Source organism: Protopterus annectens, chromosome 11.part0, assembly GCF_019279795.1.
Source record: "Protopterus annectens isolate FY-2018-M chromosome 11.part0, PAN1.0, whole genome shotgun sequence".
Classification (NCBI taxonomy): domain Eukaryota; kingdom Metazoa; phylum Chordata; order Ceratodontiformes; family Protopteridae; genus Protopterus; species Protopterus annectens.
Genome location: NC_056745.1, coordinates 1,474,509,541 through 1,474,533,176, shown reverse-complemented (window position 1 = coordinate 1,474,533,176; position 23,636 = coordinate 1,474,509,541). Strand labels below are relative to the sequence as shown.

At 39.2% G+C, this 23,636-nt stretch overlaps 1 protein-coding gene across 4 annotated transcripts in view; it reads left to right on the top strand.

Moving 5' to 3' along the window:
* The window catches only part of MLC1 (modulator of VRAC current 1), a 789,519-nt gene that overhangs the window by 612,484 nt on the left and 153,399 nt on the right, over positions 1–23,636 (top strand). For all 4 annotated transcript variants that reach the window (XM_044088780.1, XM_044088778.1, XM_044088777.1 and 1 more), the window contains one exon: positions 15,725–15,847. In XM_044088780.1, coding sequence (XP_043944715.1) covers positions 15,725–15,847 — 123 coding nt within the window. The remainder of the gene's footprint in view (positions 1–15,724; positions 15,848–23,636) is intronic.

The following is a 23,636-nucleotide window of genomic DNA, read 5'->3' as shown; positions in this document are numbered from 1 at the left end:
TTTTATTGACAGTCTTTACAGTATTATTGATGTGGATGTCGAGTTTCAGATTATTGTTGATGGTGACACCTAGTAGTTTGGTGGTATAGTGAGGAGATATTATAGTACCATTGGTAGATGTCACAGAGAATTGAAGAGGGGAGGACTTTAGAGTAGGAGGAGTTTGGTTTTCTTTGGGTTCAAAAGAAGGCAATGCTGAGTGAACCATTGTTCAATTATGTTGAATACATTTTGGGTGAGAGTGTGAAGGGCATGGGAGGATATAGCTGAACATAATAGTGTGGAGTCATCAGCATATTGTATGCAAGTGGCTTGTGGGATAGCTAGATGAAGGTCATTAATAAATATAGAGAAGAGAAGAGGTCCAAGTACGGACCCCTGAGGGACACTTAAGGTAACGGGTAGATGGGTGGATAAAGTATTATGCCAAAGTACTGCTTGCTGTCATTTGTCAAGGTAGGATTGGAACCATTTTATGGAAAGTGGGTCTAATGACAGAAATTTTAGGATGTTTATGAGAATTTGGTGGTTTAACATGTCAAATGCTTTAGACAGGTCGATAAATAGAGCAGAAGAAAGATTATTCAGGTTTTGATGCCTGTTAATGTAGTCAGTAAAGGATAGGAGGGCAGTGGTAGTGCTGTGTAAGGGTCTGAAACCATGTTGACAGTTGGAAAATAAATTGTTTTTGATTAAATGGTGGAATAGTTGCTTATGGATACATTTCTCCATAATTTTAGCTAGGGGAGAAAGTAGGGCAATGAGGTGATAGTTTGATATTTCAGTGGAATGCCCACCTTTATGTAGGGGAATAATATGGGTGACTTTCCATAAGTTGGGGATGTAACCTTCAGTAATAGTTCTGTTGACCAGTATGGAAATAGGATAGGCTATGGCCTTGGATGATAGCTGTAGATATTCAGAAGGCAGTAGGTCTGCAGAAAGAGAGCATGGTTTCAGTTTATTCAAAAGGGTTTGAATAAATGTGGTTGTGACAGGTTTGAAATGAAAAGGGGGGTGGGGTTGAGGATTATGAAGGTAATGTGAAGGTATTAGATGATAGATGACTAGCTAGTGTTTGGATAGCATCTGTAAAGAAGGTATTGAAGGTATTAACTGTATGGATGGGATTTTTCTGGTTTGTATTTTGAGGGTTTGGTGTACTGGATTGACCTGGATGGAGTAATCGCTTAATGCCGGCCCAGAATTTCTGTGGGTTGTTGTGATTAGGTTGTTGATATTGTAAGTAGTAGTTTTGTTTGTCAGAAAGTATGGCCTTTTTAGTGTCATTTCTTAGCTGTCTAAAGGTTAGTTGGTCAGCAGTGTTTTTTGTCATTCTCCATTTGGCCCAATATTTATTTCTGATGAGAATTTTGTGTTTGGTTTCGTTAGAAAGCCATAGGGCAGACTTGGTCTTAATTCTACTAGATCTGGTTGGAGCATGGTGATTAAGAATGGAAAGAAAGGTAGAATTAAAGAAATTAACAGCTTCATCTAAAGGGAGTTGTTTTAAGGGAACCCAATTGCATGCTCTTAGTTCCATTTTGATAGATCAGGGTTAAATTTCTTTTTGGATCTAATATGTCTGATAGAGGTTGGGGTGGGGGTATTGGCTTTATGTCTGATGATGTAGGTAAGTGAGTGGTCACTTGATATCATTGGGGTGGGTTCCAGCATCATAGTAGTGAGTATGATTGTTTGTGAGAATCCAGTCTAATATGCTTGCTTTCTTGTTAGCTTTATTTATTCTGGTGGGGGAGGTAATGGTTTGAGAGAAACCATATAGGTTTATGTGGGTGGTAGGAAGGCTACTACAGCAGGAATTCCAGTCTAAATTTATGTCGCCTAGGATTGTGGTTTCTTGAGGCAGGTGTTGGGATAGCCAGTAGAGGATATTTTCCAAGGTGGCTATGTTATTTCCAGGGGGCAGATACATACAGATAATATAGATTGATTTAGCATTGTTAAGTTCAAGTTTAGAGATGAGAATCTCAGCATTGGAGTCCGGAGGTAGATTACAGTTGTAAGTGGTTAACTGAAAGCCAGATTTAAATAGAATAGCCACCTCACCACCTTTCTTAGCTACTCTGTCAAGTCTTAGGATATTATATCTAGGTAGGATAATTTCATTATCTTTGATGACAGATTTTAGCCATGTTTCAGTTAGGCAGATAATGTCAAAGACGTATACTTCTAGGAGAGCATGGAGTTGAGTCACTTTGTTGTTAATGCTACGTATATTAAGATGAGCTAGTAGGAGAGAGTTGGAAGGTCTTGCAAGGGGAGAATTGATAGATTGATTATGGTTATGAAGAGTGATAGGGGTTGCTGTTGGGCCAGGGTTAGGATGAATATCACCATCCTGTACTGTGAGGAGTTGTAGTAGATAGCTTGGGTTAGGGAATTTGCTGTAGAGAAGTAACACTCTTTTGAAATATTGTGTATTATATTTACTGTGAAGTGTTCTATGATACTTTGAAAGTAGGTAGCTAGGTGAGCATGTTATGTTTGCATGGTTATGCAGGTGTGGTAAGGGTTGAGAGTTGGTTTGTTGGTTGGGGTAGTTAGTTTGTGGATATACTAGGTGCTCATATGAGGAGAGTAAATATGCAAAGGTTAGTAGCGGTAGTGGTAAAAGAGTGAAGCAGAGTTGAATTTGAAAAGGGATAGTTGAATAAGCCATTGGGAAGGAATAGTTATTTGTTGTATATATGTGGGGATGGAAGTATATAAGGTGGGAGTGTGTAAAGATAGGAGGTAGTGGTAAGTATGAAGGGGGGTGGTTAGAGATGGGAAATGAAAGAGAAGTTGGCCAATGGGAAATGTGAAGTGGGTAATGGGAAAAGGTGTGGTGGGTGGGAATTGGGGTAGGGAGGGGAGCGGAGTGAGCCCGTAGGGCAAACGGAGCGGGTAGACACAGAGTCTGGAGCAGTTGTAGAGGAAACAATCAGCAGGACTGATTTGTGAAGGTAAGTTTTAAAAGTCAGATGTGGTAAAGGCCAGTGAGAAGTGATCCTAGGAAAGGTAGTAGTAGACAAAGTAGTAGTAAAAAGTAAGGTGGGAGAACAGGATATCAATGCAGGTACAATAGGGGAAATAGGGTAAGTGGCTATGTAATAGGAGGATGAAAAAGGGGATGAGGCTGGGTAAGGGTGCCACCTAGTGGACAGGCCTAAGAATGCAGGCAGATGTAAGATGGAGTGAGAAGGAGTAAACCAAGGAAAGGTGGGAGATTTAGTCAAAAAGAGGGATTCTAAAGAGGATGGGAGAGCGAGAGAGAGATTAATGTATAGAATGGGGAGGGGTACTCTGCTGGAAGCTGCTTGCTGCCCTAGCTCAAGACGTAACTTACCACCTGCAGCAGTGGTACACTAGTAGTATGACAATTCAGGCAGAAATTATTTAATACACATACTTTTCCTGTATCCTTGATATAGGGCTTGTAGGGCAGTTAGTCTGTGAGATGTAACGTAGGTAGTTGCAGGGTTTCCTTTAGTTTCTGACAGGTTAGTGCTGGAAGCACAGGTAAAGCAGGGCAACTTAAGGAGGCAAGAGAGATAAGGTAGTTATAAGAAACAGGAGTTAACACATAGCAAGATTTAGAGTGGATATAATATTCTAAACATTAACCAATACTTATATGTATATAGCAAATATACAGTGCAATAATCCTTGTAGTACAGATACAACTACTCATTCACAGAGGCAGATATGTAAAAATAGCAGTTACACAAAAACCTAACAGTCATTCATGGGGGCAGATATGTAAAAATAGCAGTTACACTGAAAACCTAACCCTGGTAGCAGCAGATGTGAACACATAGTTAACCATTATTTAAATATTGTAAGGTAGTAACACTTTCTGCATGAGATTATATGCCCCTAGATATTAGCAGGAACCAGAGGATAAAAGTAAATGATGTTCCTACCTATTTAATAGCAACAGTAGTCAGCCATCATTCAACAAACACTAAGAAGGACTATGCTGGGTCAGGACAGGCTTAGATCTGCTGTAAAATAACACAGTAACAGCTTAACAGGAAGAGAGTGAAAGAAACTAGGCTTCAGAGTAAGCGCTTAGGAGGCGCCGCTTAAGAGCCGTTTCCCAGTATCGGAAAACGTAGGTAATATGGTCATGCTCAGAGCAGGAGCTGCCTGAGAATAAGGAGTAATAAAACTTGGCATAGTCAGCTTGTTTTAAAGCCAGAGGCAGTCTGTGCCGTTGTCAGCCTGTTTCATAAGCCAGAGAAGTCTGTGTCATTGTTGGCTTGTTACAAAAGGCAGGGGCAGTCTGTGCTGTTATCGGCTTGTTATCAGTGGAGGGACTCAGCATCCAGGCTGGCAAAGTCCTTGAGGACCTTCTGGAAAACTTCTGGCTTAGAGGATAGTAAGTGTGTTTTTTTATATAGATAAGAAGTTCTAGGTTGTTTGTTTTTAGGCAGCATGTTTTACAAAGCGTAACAAATGCACTGTGGCTGTTTGTTTTGCCTGTTACTTTCCATTCGTACCACATCTCATCTCCTAATTTTACTGCCAAGCCACAGGCAGCTTTTACTTTTTATCCTTTTTGATGGTGGCATCAAAGATTTTGTTTATGATAGTATTTTATACTGAGTTAAATATTTCTAGGGTTGTGAGGGGTAAATCTGATGAAATAATAAGGTTCAGTCAACAGAGCTAATCTCACCAGATAATAGAGGTTCCTTGGCCTCTGAGTAAGTTCTTGTGGAGATCATTGATTCAGAACTGAGAGTATTAGAAAGAGATCCATTTTCTGTTTATTTTGTATATTTGTGATTACAAGGTAATTTAGGGTGCTGATTCCTATCTTTACAATGAGTCTAGTGCCAGTAATTTGTGTTGTGTTAGTCAGACTTAAAAACATGTTTAGTTGATGTTTTACTCATCCATGAGAGGCAAAGTTAAAGTTTCCTAGGATGACTAAGGTTCCCTTTTGAAGTAGATACAGTTATTGTGTATATAGTTCCTGATTTGTGTGGTTTCTTTTTAATAGTTGCATTATTAGCCATTTTGGGCTGGTATCATGCTTAAATGTGCTATAGTGAGCTTTCAGGGATTTTAGGGTTAGGTTTTTTTTATTTTCTCAACTATTGTTTCAGGTTAGCATGCAGTTGTGTTTCATAAAGGTAGTAAGGCAGATGTTTAATTTCAGGATCATTTTAATTGTCCTCAAAATGTCTGGCCTGGCATCATTCATCCAGTCTCATAATATGTCCTGTTTATTATGTTTAGTACATTTATGTGAAATATTCGAAGTCCCCTGGCTGTTAAAAGTTTTATCAGTGGGAGAATAGAGTGTAAGAGAAGGTTGGAAATGTATGTATGTCGATTAAGTCTAATGACCTCTGGACTATGTGTATTCAATTTGGTAACACAGAGGTGACTTAATACATTTTAACATTTCTTTAGCCGGTGATGCTCTGGTATGTATTTTTGGTTGTGTATTAAGTCCCCAGGTGTACTATTCATATGTAGGACTCACCTGGGGAGACTTTTAACCCATGAGTACCTTTAGCATCCTGTTGATTTCATTGTTGCATACAGTTTACTGCAGTACTTGGTTAATTTGTTTATTCTAATGCACCAATTGTCAATAACTTTGTGAATGGTGAAGAGAAACAGTGCTGTTGGTAATTTATTATACATTTTGATAATTGGTTTTGTTGAGGTGTGTTTTACAAATTTTTTTCTTTTCATTTTTAAGGATTGTGTTTTGCTTTCATGATTAATCATGGTGATAGTGTGTTTTTTTGATATTTTATAGGAGTGTTATTAGCTATTAGCATTTATTTATGCATCTTTACTCAATTATGCCAGGAAATAAAGGAATAATTTTCAACAATGCAACAAGCTCATCTACAATAGTATCACACACTACAGTCCCAAGGATATATGCAATGTATTAGCATACAAATTTAGTTCGAACTTTACTCCACCTCCCCATATTGTTACACCCATTATCCCTGAAAATTTGTTTTCCTTATAATCACATTTGAAGAAGTTTTAGAATCCTTGTCAAAGGGTGAAAATAATATTTTACTGGCACCAGATAACTTACCAGGCTGCATTCTGCTCATTGTCAAGCATGTATTTTCAGATTTGCCGCTTAAAATGCTCAACCTCAGTTTATCCACAGGATTTGTGCCTGATGCCAGGAGAACAATCACTGTGACTCCCCTACACAAGAGGGGGCCCTCTACAGACCCAGGTAATTACAGCCCACCAGCCTCACCAGCCTTCCCCTACAAAAACGTGGCCCTTACACAGACTCAGGTAATTACAGCACAACAGCCCACAAGTCTTCTAAATGACACTCAGTTAGGTTTTGTGAAGGACAGGTCCTGTCTCCTGAACCTAGTAAATTTCTTTGAAAAGTTTCAGAGGCTGTGTACAGTGGTAGGTCTATGCACAATGCTTATTGTGATCTCTGCAAGGCTTTTGACACTATCCCCTGTGCTGATATTATTGAAAAGTTAGGCAAACTTCACGTAAATCACTATGTTGTCTGCTGGATTGCAAACTGGCTATCTAATAGATCTCATATAGTGAACATTGTTGGTACCCCCTCTAAATGCAAAATTGGAACTAGTGGGGTGCCACAAGGAACAGTGCTGGGTTATCTCTTGTTTGGTATTTATTTTGTAGACATCCAAGCCAATATCTCTGAACTGTTCTTGACAGCATTTGTTGATGACTAAAATTTGGGCACGATTATTCACTGATACTAACCGATCAAAAGGCTGGAATATGCAAATACCTGGTGTAATGATAGTGATATAAATATAAATGCCAGAGAGTGGAGGTCAACTAACATTTGGCAAAAAAAGCTATTCCCACCTCATATGTTATAAGTGGTTCTCACTTTGCATGTTATAAAAGGTACTCCTCTTCACACAGATACACTCATAAGAGACCAGGGCACTCATGTGGGCAGCTCTCTCTCATTCAGTCACCATGTTTCTACCATAGGAAAGAAATCATTCAGTGTGCCCCAGTTCATTTCTAACGGGAATATTTTCAAAATCGAAGGGGTAATCTTATTTATTTATTTATTTGTGTTTGTTGACTGAGAATGTCTGATTGGGCAACATTCCATTTTTAGTGGGGGTCTGGGGAGAAAAGTTCCATGCAAGTTTACATACAGTTATACATTATTGTTATGTAAAATCTGAAGTGTAACAAGAAATAGATTTATCTGCATTCCAAAGGTATATTAGATATGTATATATAAATCTAGAATAATATTGACATAGTTTCCATAGTTAAAGGCAGGATACAATAATAATTGTAAAAACTAGAAGCATTATGTCCATACAGGAGTGGATTATAATGAGATGGTTAAGGGTAACAAAATGTTAGTAAGTAGAAGGTGTTTGTGGAAAACTGGACGAGGACAAAAGCAGGGATAAGAGGAAGGTGGTTAGTGACACAGGTGTTTGTAGTGACACAGGTGTTTATAGTGATACAGGTGTTTATAGTGATACAGGTGTTTGTAGTGATACAGGTGTTTGTAGTGACACAGGTGTTTATAGTGATACAGGTGTTTGTAGTGATACAGGTGTTTATAGTGATACAGGTGTTTATAGTGATACAGGTGTTTATAGTGATACAGGTGTTTATAGTGACACAGGTGTTTGTAGTGATACAGGTGTTTATAGTGATACAGGTGTTTATAGTGATACAGGTGTTTATAGTGATACAGGTGTTTGTAGTATAAGGCCTGTGAGTGCTGTTACAGAGAAACAGATGAGGATGGGGGAAGGTATTATGTGTAAAAATATTGAGAGGGAAGGGGGAGTGACATGGCGGACTATGAAAGATACAAAGCAACTCTTGTGTGCCATGTAGTTATATTGGAGAGATTACAGCTGGAAATCAGCCAGATGTGTAGCAGGTGTACGTCTAGGTACACATTAACTACCACTGTAGTCCTGCATAGGACTGAGTGTATAACTCACACTTTTTGGTTATTTTCTGGTTGCAATTGTAGTCTTCCCTTATCACTCCTCTCAACAAATGCAATGCTCCCTTTGGTATGTAACCATATAAATGCTGTGCCCCTACAACCCCAACTCCGAGATTGCACTACAGTGGGGAAAGGACAAATTCCCTGATGTCCACTGAATTGTAGTCTCTCACAGAAGAAAAGCCAGTACATACGATAAAGTGATTTTTGATCAACTGTACCAATCTCTCACAGAAGAAAAGGCAGTACATAAACTCATTCACTCCAATGGAGCGTAGAAAGTTTGCACTGTAACTTCCAATGGACAGCGCCTAAGCCTTTTTGCACAATCAAATTATGTCCTCACATTTCAAACAAATGTTCAGATGTCTAGAACCATACGGGTTATGAAAGAAGTATAAATGGCAAACTCTTCAGCACAAACTATGTTTGTAGTGGTACTATTCTTTAGGTTCTAGATCTTAAACTGAATTTTTTAAGTCACATTAAACACAGTAACTATTATATTTGAAGCATTTTGTAAACAACTTACAATATCTCAGCAACCACTCAAGTTTACACACACACTGTCAGCAGCATTTTATTCATCCAGCTGAGAGCTTTCATATGAGGCTAAGGAGTTCTGTCTGTATTACTTATATGTTGAGATGTTTAGAAAAATGTGAGAATTATATCTATATAAATTAATATCATAAAAATAACAGTTAATATCTGTTTACCTGCTCTAGACAGAGGTAAAATATTAATGCAGTTCAATTTGCTATTTGTAAGCTTTACGATGAAATCTTTTTTAAACCATCTACATAGCATGATTTTGGAATTATTGATGCAGATATGAATAAGCAATATTTGATGCCTAGAGGCGTCAGTAGGAGTTAACTGCAGATCCACCTGGAGGCGTCACTCGGATGTAATAAGTTAATAAACTGATTTTCGATGAACTGTAATGGCTTTTTTTCTGTTCGACAAGATGAATGTTCAATCACTTCTCAGCAAACTGTGTGTGTGTGTGTGTGTGTGTGTGTGTGTGTGTGTGTGTGTGTGTGTGTGTGTGTGTGTGTGTGTGTAAGTGTATCTATTTATCTCTCTATCTGTGGGTCCCCTGCATTTTACCAAATGTATGTTTGTTCAACAAATTCTGGGGTGTGATTTAATGTCGACAGTATGGATTGCTGAACAGTGGATATGTTGATGGTATGGAATGTAAATACAGGTAAATAGGGTTGGAGGTTTTCAGCATGCGCATACGTGTGTGTGTGTGTGTGTGTGTGTGTGTGTGTGTGTGTGTGTGTGTGTGTGTGTATGTGTGTTTTAGCTAGGCTTAGGGTCAGGGATGAGTGAAGGATGGATGTTATATGTTTGTGTGTGAGTTTGTGTATTTTAGGGTAAGGGTAAAGCGTTAGGTTAGGGGATAGATGTAGTGTTGTTTATGTGTGTTTGTAAATGTTTGTGTGTCTCAGTCTGTTTTGCGTAGTGACAGTGCTACGAGAAAGTTTTAGTGATGTTGAGGTGCAAGGATAGGGTTGGGGAAGGGGGCAGCATTAAGGTCAGGGTTAGCACCCATTACTAAGGTGGTACGAGGGGACAGATGTTGCTAAATGTGACTCACAAATCTTACACTGTGGTGTTTCACAGGCAGTCATTTAAAAATCTGGGTAACAACTGTTGAAATATGACTGACTTATGCTAACACCACATCTCATATAACCTAATTTCAACCATCACAACTATTCTCACCCCCACTCTACTACTCTGGCATCCTCCTTTCACATTCACCTGTCTTTTTACTTACTCCGCCTCTCCATCATGTCCATGTCCTTCTTCTACTAACCCTCATTGTCCTACCATTGACCCCACCTGTCTACTTTCTTCTTTTCCTAACCCTTATAGATCTACCATTGAACCAGGGGAGACATTCAGGTACTCTTGCAGCCTACCTTAATATCATATCACCAGTTATATCGGCAACAGTATACACCAACTTTGCTGATTCCTGCAATAGGACTCATATAACCTATTGCTCAGCTATTACACCTCGTAAACGTGTGAATGATTTAAGTACCTAGGCTCTAATTAATTCCTCTATCTGCTTTCAACTCACTGCATGAAGTGTCCTATATAAATTTTGCTAGCTGATAACTACTTATATGGAATGTTCTCATGTATATACTCTATATTGCTTGTATAATATCTTTGTTTGAGAATGACTACTTATGTACTTTTTTTTCACCAAATGGATAAGCTGCCAATAATATGTGCTAAATGTCTTTATTAATGTAAATTCTGTATTGTATGTTAGGTGTTTTATATGTGGAGTTTCTCTCCCCAGGACTCCACTGAAATGAGCACTTCTGGCCCAGCTGGACCATTCTGGTAAACAAATGCAAATAAATACATAAAATAAATAAATTATGAGCATTGTGGAAATCTTCAAAAACTTCTTGAAATGGAAACTTACTTTGAGGTGGTGAACTGTTGATCTCAGATTATGGTTTAACAACAAGGAATGCATATATGGCATGGCCTGAAAGAAAGTGAAGATCCTTCTGGGCCGTTACATTGTAGCAAAAGTGAGGACCCTGCTGCTGTGATGTTACATTGTAACAGAAGTGATGATCCTGCTGCTGCAATGTTACATTGTAGCAAAAATGAGGATCTAGCTGCTGCAACATTACATTGTAGCAGAAGTGATGATCCTGCTGCTGCAATGTTACATTGTAGCAGAAGTGATGATCCTGCTGCTGCAATGTTACTTGTAGCAGAAGTGATGATCCTGCTGCTGGGATGTTACATTGTAGCAGAAGTGATGATCATGCTGCCGCATCTTTACATTGTAGTAGAAGTGATGATCCTACTGCTGGGACGTTACATTGTAGCAGAAGTGATGATCCTACTGCTGCGATGTTACATTGTAGCGGAAGTGATGATCTTGCTGCTGCAATGTTACGTTGTAGCAGAAATGATGACCATGCTGCTGCAATGTTACATTGTAGCAGAAGTGATGATCCTGCTGCTGTGACGTTCCTTGTAGCAGAAGTGATCATCCTGCAGCTGCAATGTTACGTTGTAGCAGAAGTGATGATCCTGCAGTTGGGACGTTCCTTGTAGCAAAAGTGAGATCCAGCTGCTGCAACATTACATTGTAGCAGAAGTGATTATCCTGCTGCTGCAATGTTACATTGTAGCAGAAGTGATGATCCTGCTGCTATGATGTTTCATTGTAGCAGAAGTGATGATCCTACTGCTGCGATGTTATGTTGTAGCAGAAGTGATGATCCTGCTGCTGCAATGTTACATTGTAGCAGAAGTGATGATCATGCTGCTGCAATGTTACATTATAGCAGAAGTGATGATCCTGCTGCTGTGACGTTACTTGTAGCAGAAGTGATGATCCTCCTGCTGCGATGTTACATTGTAGCAGAAGTGATGATCCTGCTGCTGTGACATTACTTGTAGCAGAAGTGATGATCCTGCTGCTGTGATGTTACATTGTAGCAGAAGTGATGATCCTGTTGCTGCGACATTACATTGCAGCAGACGTGATGATCATGCTGCTGCGAAGTTACTTGTAGCAGAAGTGATGATCTTGCTGCTGCGATGTTACGTTTTAGCAGAAGTGATGATCCTGCTGCTGCAATGTTATGTTGTAGCAGAAGTGATGATTCTGCTGCTGCGATGTTACATTGTAGCAGAAGTGATGATCCTGCTGCTGTGATGTTACGTTGTAGCAGAAGTGATGATCCTGCTGCTCCGATGTTACTTGTAGCAGAAGTGATGATCATGCTGCTGCGATGCTACATTGTAGCAGAAGTGATGATCCTGCTGCTGCAATGTTACATTGTAGCAGAAGTAATGATCCTGCTGCTACAACGTTACTTGTAGTAGAAGTGATGATCCTGCTGCTGTGATGTTACATTGTTGCAGAAGTGATGATCCTGCTGCTGCGACATTACTTGTAGCAAAAGTGATGATACAGCTGCTGCAATGTTACATTGTAACAGAAGTGATCATCCTGCTGCTGCAACATTACTTGTAGAAGAACTGATGATACAGCTGATGCAGCGTTACATTGTAGCAGAAGTGATGATCCTGCTGCTGCGATGTTAAGTTGTAGCAAAAGTGATGATCCTGCTGCTGCGATGTTACATTGTAGCAGAAATGATGATCATGCTGCTGCAATGTTATATTGTAGCAGAAGTGATGCTCCTGCTGCTGCGATGTTATGTTGTAGCAGAAGTGATGATTCTGCTGCTGCGATGTTACATTGTAGCAGAAGTGATGATCCTGCTGCTGTGATGTTACATTGTAGCAGAAGTGATGATCCTGCTGCTGTGACGTTCCTTGTAGCAGAAGTGATCATCCTGCAGCTGCAATGTTACATTGTAGCAGAAGTGATGATCCTGCTGCTGGGACGTTCCTTGTAGCAAAAGTGAGGATCCAGTCCTGCGACATTACATTGTAGCAGAAGTGATTATCCTGCTGCTGCAATGTTACATTGTAGCAGAAGTGATGATCCTGCTGCTGTGATGTTTCATTGTAGCAGAAATGATGATCCTGCTGCTGTGATGTTATGTTGTAGCAGAAGTGATGATCCTGCTGCTGCGACGTTACATTGTAGCAGAAGTGGTGATCATGCTGCTGCAATGTTACATTGTAGCAGAAGTGATGATCCTGCTACTGTGACGTTACATTGTAGTAGAAGTGATAATCATGCTGCTGCGACTTTACTTGTAGCAGAAGTGATGATCTTGCTGCTGCGGTGTTACGTTGTAGCAGAAGTGATGATCCTGCTGCTGTGACATTACTTGTAGCAGAAGTGATGATCCTGCTGCTGTGACATTACATTGTAGCAGAAGTGAGAATCCTGCTGCTGTGATGTTACATTGTAGCAGAAGTGAGGATCCTGCTGCTCTGATGTTACTTGCAGCAGAAGTGATGATCATGCTGCTGCGATGCTACATTGTAGCAGAAGTGATGATCCTGCTGCTGCAATATTACGTTGTAGCAGAAGCAATGATCCTGCTGCTCAAACATTACTTGTAGCAGATGTGATGATCCTGCTGCTGCAACATTACTTGTAGTAGAAGTGATGATCCTGCTGCTGTGGTGTTACATTGTTACAGAAGAGATGATCCTGCTGCTGCAAAGTTACTTCTAGCAAAACTGATGATACAGCTGCTGCAATGTTACACTGTAGCAGAAGTGATGATCCTCCTGCTGCGATGTTACATTGTAGCAGAAGTGATGATCCTGCTGCTGCAATGTTACATTGTAGTAGAAGTGATGATCCTGCTGCTGCAATGTTACATTGTAGCAGAAGTGATGATCCTGCTGCTGCAATGTTACATTGTAGCAGAAGTGATGATCCTGCTGCTGCGATAGCAGAAGTGATGATCCTGCTGCTGTAACAGTACTTGTAGCAGAAGTGATGATCCTGCTGCTGCGCGATGTTACATTGTAGCAAAAGTGATGATCCTGCTGCTGCAACTTTACATTGTAGCAGAAGTGATGATCCTGCTTCTGCAATGTTACATTGTAGCAGAAGTGATGATCCTGCTACTGCAATGTTACATTGTAGCAGAAGTGATGATCCTGCTGCTGCAATGTTACATTGTAGCAGAAGTGATGATCCTGCTGCTGTGATGTTACTTGTAGCAGAAGTGACGATCCTGCTGCTGCAAAGTTACTTTGTAGCAGAAGTGATGATCCTGCTGCTGCAACATTACATTGTAGCAGAAATGATGATCCTGCTGCTGCAATGTTACATTGTAGCAGAAGTTATGATCCTGCTGTTGCAATGTTACATTGTAGCAGAAGTGATAATCCTGCTGCTCTGACGTTACTTGTAGCAGAAGTGATGATCATGCTGCTGCGATGTTACATTGTAGCAGAAGTGATGGTCCTGCTGCTGTGATGTTACATTGTAGCAGAAGTGATGATCCTGCTGCTGCAATGTTATGTTGTAGCAGAAGTGATGATCCTGCTGCTGCGATAGCAGAAGTGATGATCCTGCTGCTGTAACAGTACTTGTAGCAGAAGTGATGATCCTGCTGCTGCGCGATGTTACATTGTAGCAAAAGTGATGATCCTGCTGCTGCAACTTTACGTTGTAGCAGAAGTGATGATCCTGCTTCTGCAATGTTACATTGTAGCAGAAGTGATGATCCTGCTACTGCAATGTTACATTGTAGCAGAAGTGATGATCCTGCTGCTGCAATGTTACATTGTAGCAGAAGTGATGATCCTGCTGCTGCAATGTTACATTGTAGCAGAAGTGATGATCCTGCTGCTGTGATGTTACTTGTAGCAGAAGTGATGATCCTGCTGCTGCAAAGTTACTTTGTAGCAGAAGTGATGATCCTGCTGCTGCAACATTACATTGTAGCAGAAATGATGATCCTGCTGCTGCAATGTTACATTGTAGCAGAAGTTATGATCCTGCTGTTGCAATGTTACATTGTAGCAGAAGTGATAATCCTGCTGCTCTGACGTTACTTGTAGCAGAAGTGATGATCATGCTGCTGCGATGTTACATTGTAGCAGAAGTGATGGTCCTGCTGCTGTGATGTTACATTGTAGCAGAAGTGATGATCCTGCTGCTGCAATGTTATGTTGTAGCAGAAGTGATGATCCTGCTGCTGAGATGTTACATTGTAGCAGAAGTGATGATCATGCTGCTGTGATGTTACTTGTAGCAGAAGTGATGATCCTGCTGCTGCGATGTTACATTGTAGCAGAAGTGATGATCCTGCTGCTGAGATGTTACATTGTAGCAGAATAATGAAGCTCAGTATATATTAAAAACAAAGATATTTATTTCTGTTTTATGTGCTGTTTTAAGGTGTTGTGTTATTTCTGTAATAAAAAAATGAGAGAGGAGAAATGAAAAATGCACACTGTGTATATATGATTTCAGTATACTGACTTTCCAGTTGGTCTAGGGTTTAGGGTACAGCTAACATGTTACACATTGTTTCTGTTTATTAATTTTCTAAGTTTTTACCTGGGCATTATGAAGAAATATTGCTATATTTATTTATTTTATTTTATTTTACATTTGTTAACTGGAAAGTCCAACTTAGAACATTTCCAATTTTCAGGGAGAAATGCTGCAGACACATGTCTTTAAATGTGGGAGGAAACTGGAGCACCCAGAGGAAACCCACATGAATGCATGGAGGACATGCAGACTCCATACAAAAGGCACTCTAGTTGAGAATCGAACTGGAGAACCTCTTGCTGTGAGGTGACAATGTTACCACTGCACCACTGTTCTATATTCTTTGTGAGATTGTGGAGTAAGAAAATCATGACTGTAAATAAACCTTAACCATTGAAAGTACTTGTAGAAGTTAATTTGGAAGGGAAAGATAGTATAATTTATATATTAAATTTTGTTGTGTAAGACTGAATGGCAGCTCCTGATCTCTGCGTGTGGAGAGCAGGAGGTGGTCCGTAATAATTCAGTCAGAGTTATGTATGTTTTATCAACAGAGCTTATTTATAATTTAGTAGAACATTACATATGCTTTTATTATAAAACTGAACACTAAAACATTTGCATCCTGCTTTTTTCAGTTGTGTACAATTCAAAATATTACATATTGTATCATTGAATATTTTAACTAACGTTTTGCACTGTTTATAGCTGTATATTCGGTATACAATTATGTGTTGCATATCAAATTTATAGTCAAATGCATGAACTATTTATGACTTGGCACAACTTCTCTTTAGGTAGAAGTTATCATTGCCATAAGCAGCATTACATCTCCATTACTATTTACTGCCACTGGATATCTGTCTTGCAGTATTATGCGATTTGTAGACATCTTCAGAAAATATCCCTCGGCTGCTAAAGTAAGTATCTGAATGTTACATGTCTCAACTGCAGCACTTTGTTAAGTTGTAGGCTTTCTACTGTTTGCCTTCTCAGATGTTTTATTTCAGGAAAGACCTGCTCGCACCTAAGTTCCTTTGAATTTTGTTCATAGTTGTTTTATTTCATAGTTACCAAATGATAAAAAGTTCCAGGATGCATGAAAAATACTAGTAGCTAACAGTAATGCACCCAGTAGCCATCAAGGAAAGCATTTTGCTGGTGTTTGATTCAAATAAAGTGGAGTTTTCCTTGATGGCTACTGGGTGCGTTACTTTTATTTCATAGTTGTTTTATGGCATGCACATGAGCTGGCTATTCTGTGCTTCAGCTGCTGTAGATAAGGCATATTCTGTTATACCTCTGGTCCTTCCTAGCTGCCCCTCAGCTGTGCACACAAATAACTCTGTGATCACTGCAATATTTCATTGCTTTCTGCTTCCGCATATGCAGACCATTTACAGATAGTGAGTACAATCAGTGTTTCATCATTATTTTAAGATGTTTTAGAATGACTCTGTTACTAATGATTGACAGCAAATCCTTACATTTCCTTCTTTAATACCAAATTTCTGGAGTATTCTACCAAAACTTTACATAAAATTAACCTTTTTTGCCCTACTGCATATAAAGTTAAGTAGAGATGATGAGCGGGAGGACATGGCCCTACCATTCTGTCATCTGCATATGCTGAGTACAATGTTACTGATTAATGAAACATATAGTTACAGAGTGGCTATTCTACTTGGAAACATCCTATGAATATAGCTGAATCTTGTCCTGGGCTTTTTGATTTAACCACGTTTCTGAAACTTGTATGTAAGGACATTTTATTAATGCTCTGTTAATAGTCCATCTGCTACAATTTTAAAGTACTCATTGCACCAAGAGGAATAATTTTATCCCAAATTTTATGTGTATTCAGCTGTTGCATAAATTGTAATGGGAAGTACCTTTTATTGTTGCAGGTATAGGATCTGCTTTGAGTGATCTAAACTATAGATGTAAAAAGTTTACTTCAGGAGAGAGCTGGCATATTATAAAAGGGGTGAGGAGATCACAAAATGAAGCAGTGCCATTGTCTGGAGTCTAGACAGTAAGTTGTCAGAATGAATGAATGGCTTTGAATGTGGAATGGTCTACTGATGTAGTGGCAGTAATGCAAACACAATACTCAGTGAAACATGGCTAGAACACAAACATGCTAGGATTTACAGTTTATAAGATGGAGATGGCAGATAAAACATGAGGTGTGATGCCCTGGATAAGAGAAGCAATTAGAGCAAAATAGCATGTGGGACAGTGAGGAGGAGAGGACACATGGGACAGTGAGGAGGATAACACATGGGACAGTGAGGAGGAGAAGACACATGGGACAGTGAGGAGGATAACACATGGGACAGTAAGGAGGAGAGGACACATGGGACAGTGAGGAGGATAACACATGGGACAGTGAGGAGGATAACACATGGGACAGTGAGGAGGAGAGGACACATGGGACAGTGAGGAGCATAACACATGGGACAGTGAGGAGGAGAGGACACATACGACAGTGAGGAGAATAACACTTGGGACAGTGAGGAGGAGAGGACACATGGGGCAGTGAGGAGGATAACACATGGGACATTGAGGAGGAGAGGACACATGGGACAGTGAGCAGGATAACACACGGGACAGTGAGGAGGAGAGGACACATAGGACAGTGAGGAAGATAACACATGGGACAGTGAGGAGGATAACACATGGGGCAGTGAGGAGGATAACACATGAGACAGTGAGGAGGAGAGGACACATGGGACAGTGAGGATGATAACACATGGGACAGTGAGGAGGAGAGGACACATGGGACAGTGAGGAGGATAACACATGGGACAGTGAGGAGGAGAGGACACATGGGACAGTGAGGAGGATAACACATGGGACAGTAAGGAGGAGAGGACACAATGAGAGATACAGAAGAGGCAAAATGGTAGCAGAGTCCATGTGAGTCTGTCTCTTCATGAAAGAGTGTCTCATCATGTGGAGGAAGTAGATAAGACAATTGCAGGAGGTGGCCTTAAGATAGCAGAGGAGAGGAGCTGTCAATGTAGTGCATGTCAATTGGAGGAATTTGAATGCAGCACCATCAAAAAGTAAAGTCAGTCTAGATGCTTCACAAGGAGCTATAGTCTTCATTCAATCATTACTGAAAGCTATTTCTCCATTCTTGTGACTCAAGTTTGATTAGCGGCTATGCCAACTGATGCAGCTGGAAAGATGGATGGGGCATTTCTATCCTGATGAATCACACTGAGGTCTCTGTAGTGGAACTCTGATGCAGGCTGGAGGTCAGTGAAGTACACATCAGGCTGATGGCTGGGACAGTGCTTTATTCATCCCTTAGGCACAGGTGTGGGACATTAGCCAATGCAGTTCCTCATTGCCCAGCAAGCCATTGACAATCTGCTAGACATGCTGAGAGTTAAATTGAAATTAACAGCATGCAAGTCACACTGACAAACTGTACAACTGTTTATTTGTAGTTGCTGACAGATTTATTGAAACAAGCTGACCAAGCACTACTGTGAGATTATAAACATTGTCTTTATAACACAGATATAATACTGTCAGGTACACTGCATTTCCTCAGCTGACTTGGGTTACAAACTGTTCACCAAAAAGTATTTTACAACCACTTTTATAGTTTTAAAACTTTGTCCTTGATGAAAACATTCTTTTCCTGTACTGAAGCCTCCTTTGTTTGCAACATTATCTCAATCCAGAGAAAACCAGTTCTCAGCAGGCCAAAATGTTCTTTCACAAATGTTCTTTCATCGATAGGATAGCCTGTAACTTTTTTTTTGCTGTGTTAACCATGCTCATCCAGAGAAAGCCAGTTCTCAGCATGCTCAAATATTCTTTCATTAATAGGATAGTTGTAATTTTTTTTCTGTTGTGTTATCCATTTCCTTTAGCTTGAATATCTGTGTACATTCAACTGTTTAGGATAGCTCAACAAGCTTCTATTGTTAATTCCATTTGTTACAAAACATTCAGAAGTATAATATATTTTTTTGTTCCACACAAGCACATTCTGCTAAGCCAGTGCATCACATGCTATTGTAAAAATGGGACTATATTATAAACCCGAAAGCTCTAAATAGCGAATGCATCTACACTGACACATAAAGGTTGATGTACAAAAACAGCAAAATACGTAATCGGCAAAAATGAAAACACCGAATGTATTTCATCAACTAACAGCATCATGCAGGTAAGCCCAAACTAAATAAAATTAAACTAACACACTTTTGCAGGGGGGTAAGCCCCCCTGCACCCCCCCCCCCACTCCCGTACTTAGACACACCAACTCTGAGACCGCACTACAGTGGGGAAAAGGATATATTTCCTCATCCCCATGATCGCCTTGCTGGCCAAGCAAATACGTTCGGTGTTTTCATTTTTGCCGATTACGTATTTCGGTGTTTTTGTACATCAATCTTTATGTGTCGATATAGATGTATTCGCTATTTGAGCTTTTGTGTTTATAATATAGACCCATAAAAGTATATCATACTATTATTATGATTACCAAACCTCTGTTACTATGAAGGAAAAACAACAATACTTTTTGTTTTACAATATGTCGTGCAAGCACATTCTTGTTTCTTCCTGCATTTGTAGGTTCTGTATTTTTATGCTATTCCTAAAAATATCACACTTTCAGTATGAGAGACAGCAGTTTTACCAACAGATGTCATTACTGTGAGACAAAATCACATACATGCCATTTCTATGAGGGAAAACCAGTTTTACTTTACACAATTCTATCACTTAGGAGTTAAGACTAGGAAGAAATAGCAGCCAAAGTAGAAGAAAACACCACTTCTGCCCCTTGAAACATGCCTGCTTCCCAAGTGAAGTCTGATAAAGCAAGCTGTGGCCAGGGACCTGGAATAATGGACAGATTTATAGAGTGAGCCAGAGATGGTGGCTAGGTGGTCTTGGTGCTGGCCAAAAAATGCACTTAAAAAGCTGTAAAAATATTGTTTAAGAACTGCAAAAGAGCATGGGAAACTACTAAGAAAGACAGCAAGCCTTTGTGTGAAACAGACATGCAAGCCTTTTTATCATACATTTGTTAGTATAGGGATAGCTTAAGAAAGAAACATTAACGATTGAAGTTAAAATACTATGCTTGCCAAAAAGCTGGTTTCACAGGTTAGAAAAAATGTCATTTAAGAAATAAACAGAAAGTATGAAGACTGAGAGCAGAATCAACCGATGAAAGTCAGGATAGGCTGTCAGGCATGCAACTGTCCAGTCTGAAGAATAAAATTATCTTATAAAAAGAAATAACATTTTATTCATTTATTAGAGACCCAAGAAAGATGATGCAAGCACTGCTGAAGCTGGGTTAAGTGAAATGGGGTGGGAGGAGGGAGAAAAGGATGTTGAGAAAGTAGTGTTGCTACTTCTACTGACTATTCAGAAAGGAAACGTATGAGGCCCACTTTGTTTAGGTAGCAGAACTCAGGTGAAGCAGGTGATTCTAACCCACTCGTAGATTAAAGGTGTATAAAACAACAGAGCCTGATGCAATCAATGTAAGAGGTTTTAGAGAACTGAAGAGATATTTGCTTAAAGGAAAATCCAGGAATATATTGCACATGAATCCAAAGGACTTGGTTTCAGTGTAAGTGGCTTACTCTGGTGTAAGCCTGCTGTTTAGACAGGGATCCCCTTCAAAACATTATACTTACATTATCAAATCCCACTTCATTGAGCCTAACTTTATTGAATCTTTATTATATTGAACTCCTGGAACAATGAAAGTGAACCCTGGGAAAGGAACCACTTGGCCACCACAGTGAACCTTGTCCTTCCTCCACTGTAGAGCAATCTCGAAGTTAGTATATTTAGTTGGGGGTTTGTGGGACACAAGCCCCCACGTGGGGGTGGGGTGGGGTGTAAATCCCCCACTTGGAGTTTTTTTTTTTTTTGTTTTCCTGTTTGTTGTCTTGTCCTGATGGTCAAGTGGTTCTTTTCCCAGGGTTTGTTTTCATTGTTCTTGGAGCTGACTATAACGAAGATTTGATAAAGTCAGTGTCGATGAAGTGGAATTTGAGAATGTGAGTATTCGCTGTTTTGAAGTAGATCCTTAGACAGACCTTTCACCACAGAAAGTCACTTACACTGAGACAGGTGTCGAGGAGATGATAAAGTGGACTATTGAGGATAACAAAGAAATTATGCATTGTTACTATTATGCAAAAAGCCCAGAATTTCCAGCACAAGATATACAAAACTATTAAGAGAGAATTTAGAAGAAAGAAAAATATTTCCACAAGAACAACTGTCCGAAGCTTCAAATGAAAATTTATATTCATTAATACAACAGATTTGTGAAAAACAGTATATAGATCAAGAAACATTGATCTGTTTGGAAAAAGAAGCATCTGAGGAAGTGCAAAAATATAAACAACAAAACCAAGAGATTCTTGAAGAGTATAAAAAAAGAAATATGGACATGGGAAAGAAAGCGAGATTTGATATGGTGCAATATTTATGCAAAGGAGAAAGCCAAATTAATAAATGTAAAGAAATCAGCCTCAAAGATATTCAAAAACAGAAATACAGGCAAAGGCATCCAGATATGGAAAATTTCACAATAAAAATAATATCACAAAGAGGAATGTAGAAAAGAAGGTTAGTAAAGTAGAAGGTAAAAAAAATAGAAGTTGAAGTTATGGAGATCCTGCGAAGTGAAGGATTTGGTGTAGAAGGTCTAACACAAACTACATCACAGCAGGATGGAGTGAGTCCTCAAAGTAAGGAGAAGCAGGAAGATCAGGAGAATCTGAAGAAGAAATATGGACATGAGAAAGGAAAGGAGGTTTAATGTGGTGTAATATTTATCCAAAGGAGAAAGCAAAACTAACCAATACAAAAAGAGCAGCACCAAAGATATCTGAAGAGAAATACAGGCAAAGGAATCCAGACATGGAAAACTTTATAATATAGAAAATAAGCAGACAAAGAGGAAAAGCAGAAAAGGAGATCAGTAATGGAGAAGTTAAAGAAACAGAAACTGAGGTTATGGAGTGCCTGTGAAGTGAAGGATTCATTGTAGAAAATCTAATTCAAACAACACCAGAACAGGATAGAGTAATGGATTACAAATTAAGGGGAAACCGGTGGAACAGGAAGCAACTGGTCAGGTGCCATATGAAGATAATTTTGATCCTTCCACAGTAAACCAGTATAGACGTTCATTTGAAGCTAGACAGCAAGGGAAGGAACAGGAAACTGTGGAAACTGATGCAGTCAATGTTGAGGTGTGATAGGCCAGTGACTTCCCACATGACAGAGCAACAGATGACACAGGATGAAATTGAAGAGAAGGAGCCACAGGAAGATGTTATAGAACTTTCTATAGAATGCCAGCAGGAAATGGAAAACAAGGGATGTGCCCTCAGTTTGTAAGAAAATGAGCTAAGAGAGGAGTTGCTTGATTTAATAGAATAGATAGATATATTAAGATCAGTGAAAGAAATAGACTGCAGAAGGTCAATAAATCCGAAAAAGTCAGAAGTCTGGTAATACAAATGAGCACAGTAATTAGGACTGTCTATAGAGATCCATGTGATATAGCAGAAGTAAACAGGATATATTACTGTGCAGCTAAATTAATAACTGATAAAGTTCTACCACAAGAACAAAGTGTAGTAAAAGAAACGAAGGGTAGAAATCGAATACTATCATGGAAGTGATGGAAGTATCGAATAGAGAAAACTAAAGCAATTAAGACAAGAAGTGTCACTGTTAGAAGAGTATAGAAGAGGGAACAGATCAACAAATATACTAAGAAAGATAGATGTGATAAAAGCAATACACAGTATTGGAACAGACCAGGATCTATCATGCACTATCACAAATAAACTAAAAATATCAGCACAGGTGGAAAAACATAGTAGATACACAGATAAATATACAGGAAAAGTACAAAATAAGCAATTTACTGATGACCTAAAAAGGTTTTATAGAGAACTGGGAAACAAAGTAAAAGGAATTAAAAGACTGACAAAAAAAGAAGAAATGGATACATTTTGGAGAAGTATCTATGAAGATCCTGTGGAACATAACAAAGATGCTATATGGATAGAAGAAGTAAAAGAAAGAATAAGAAGTTTAAAGGTACAGGATTTAAAATGTGATAAAGTAACAGCCAGAGAGATTGAAACAAAGTTAAGAAAAGCCTCTCGTTGGAAACCCCCAGACCCAGATGCTGTACCTAACTTTTGGGTAAAAGTATTCACATCTTTGCATGAAGATTTAGCCATCAGTAAGAACTCTTTATATGCACACCACAAACAGACACCAACCTGCCTAAAAACAGGAAAAACAAGGTTCCTACTTAACAGTGAACCTGCAAGCTACACTAAAAATTTTAGACCAATAACTTGCCTTCTGACGATGTATAATCTATACATGGGAATTGATGCCGACAGAGTTTATAGTCATTTAGAAGAAAACTCAATTATGGTAATAGAACAAAAGGGCAATAAAAGAAAGTCATATGGAACAAAGGATAATTTGTTGTTAAATAAAGTCATAGTGGAGAACTGTAAAAAGGGGAAGAATCTAAGTATGGTATGGATTGACTACAAAAAAGCATTTGATAGTATCCCATATTCATGAATAAAAGAGTGCTTAAAAATGTATAAGATACACCCTACACTGGTTGACTACATTACAGTGACCATGAAACAGTGGCAGACCACTTTACAA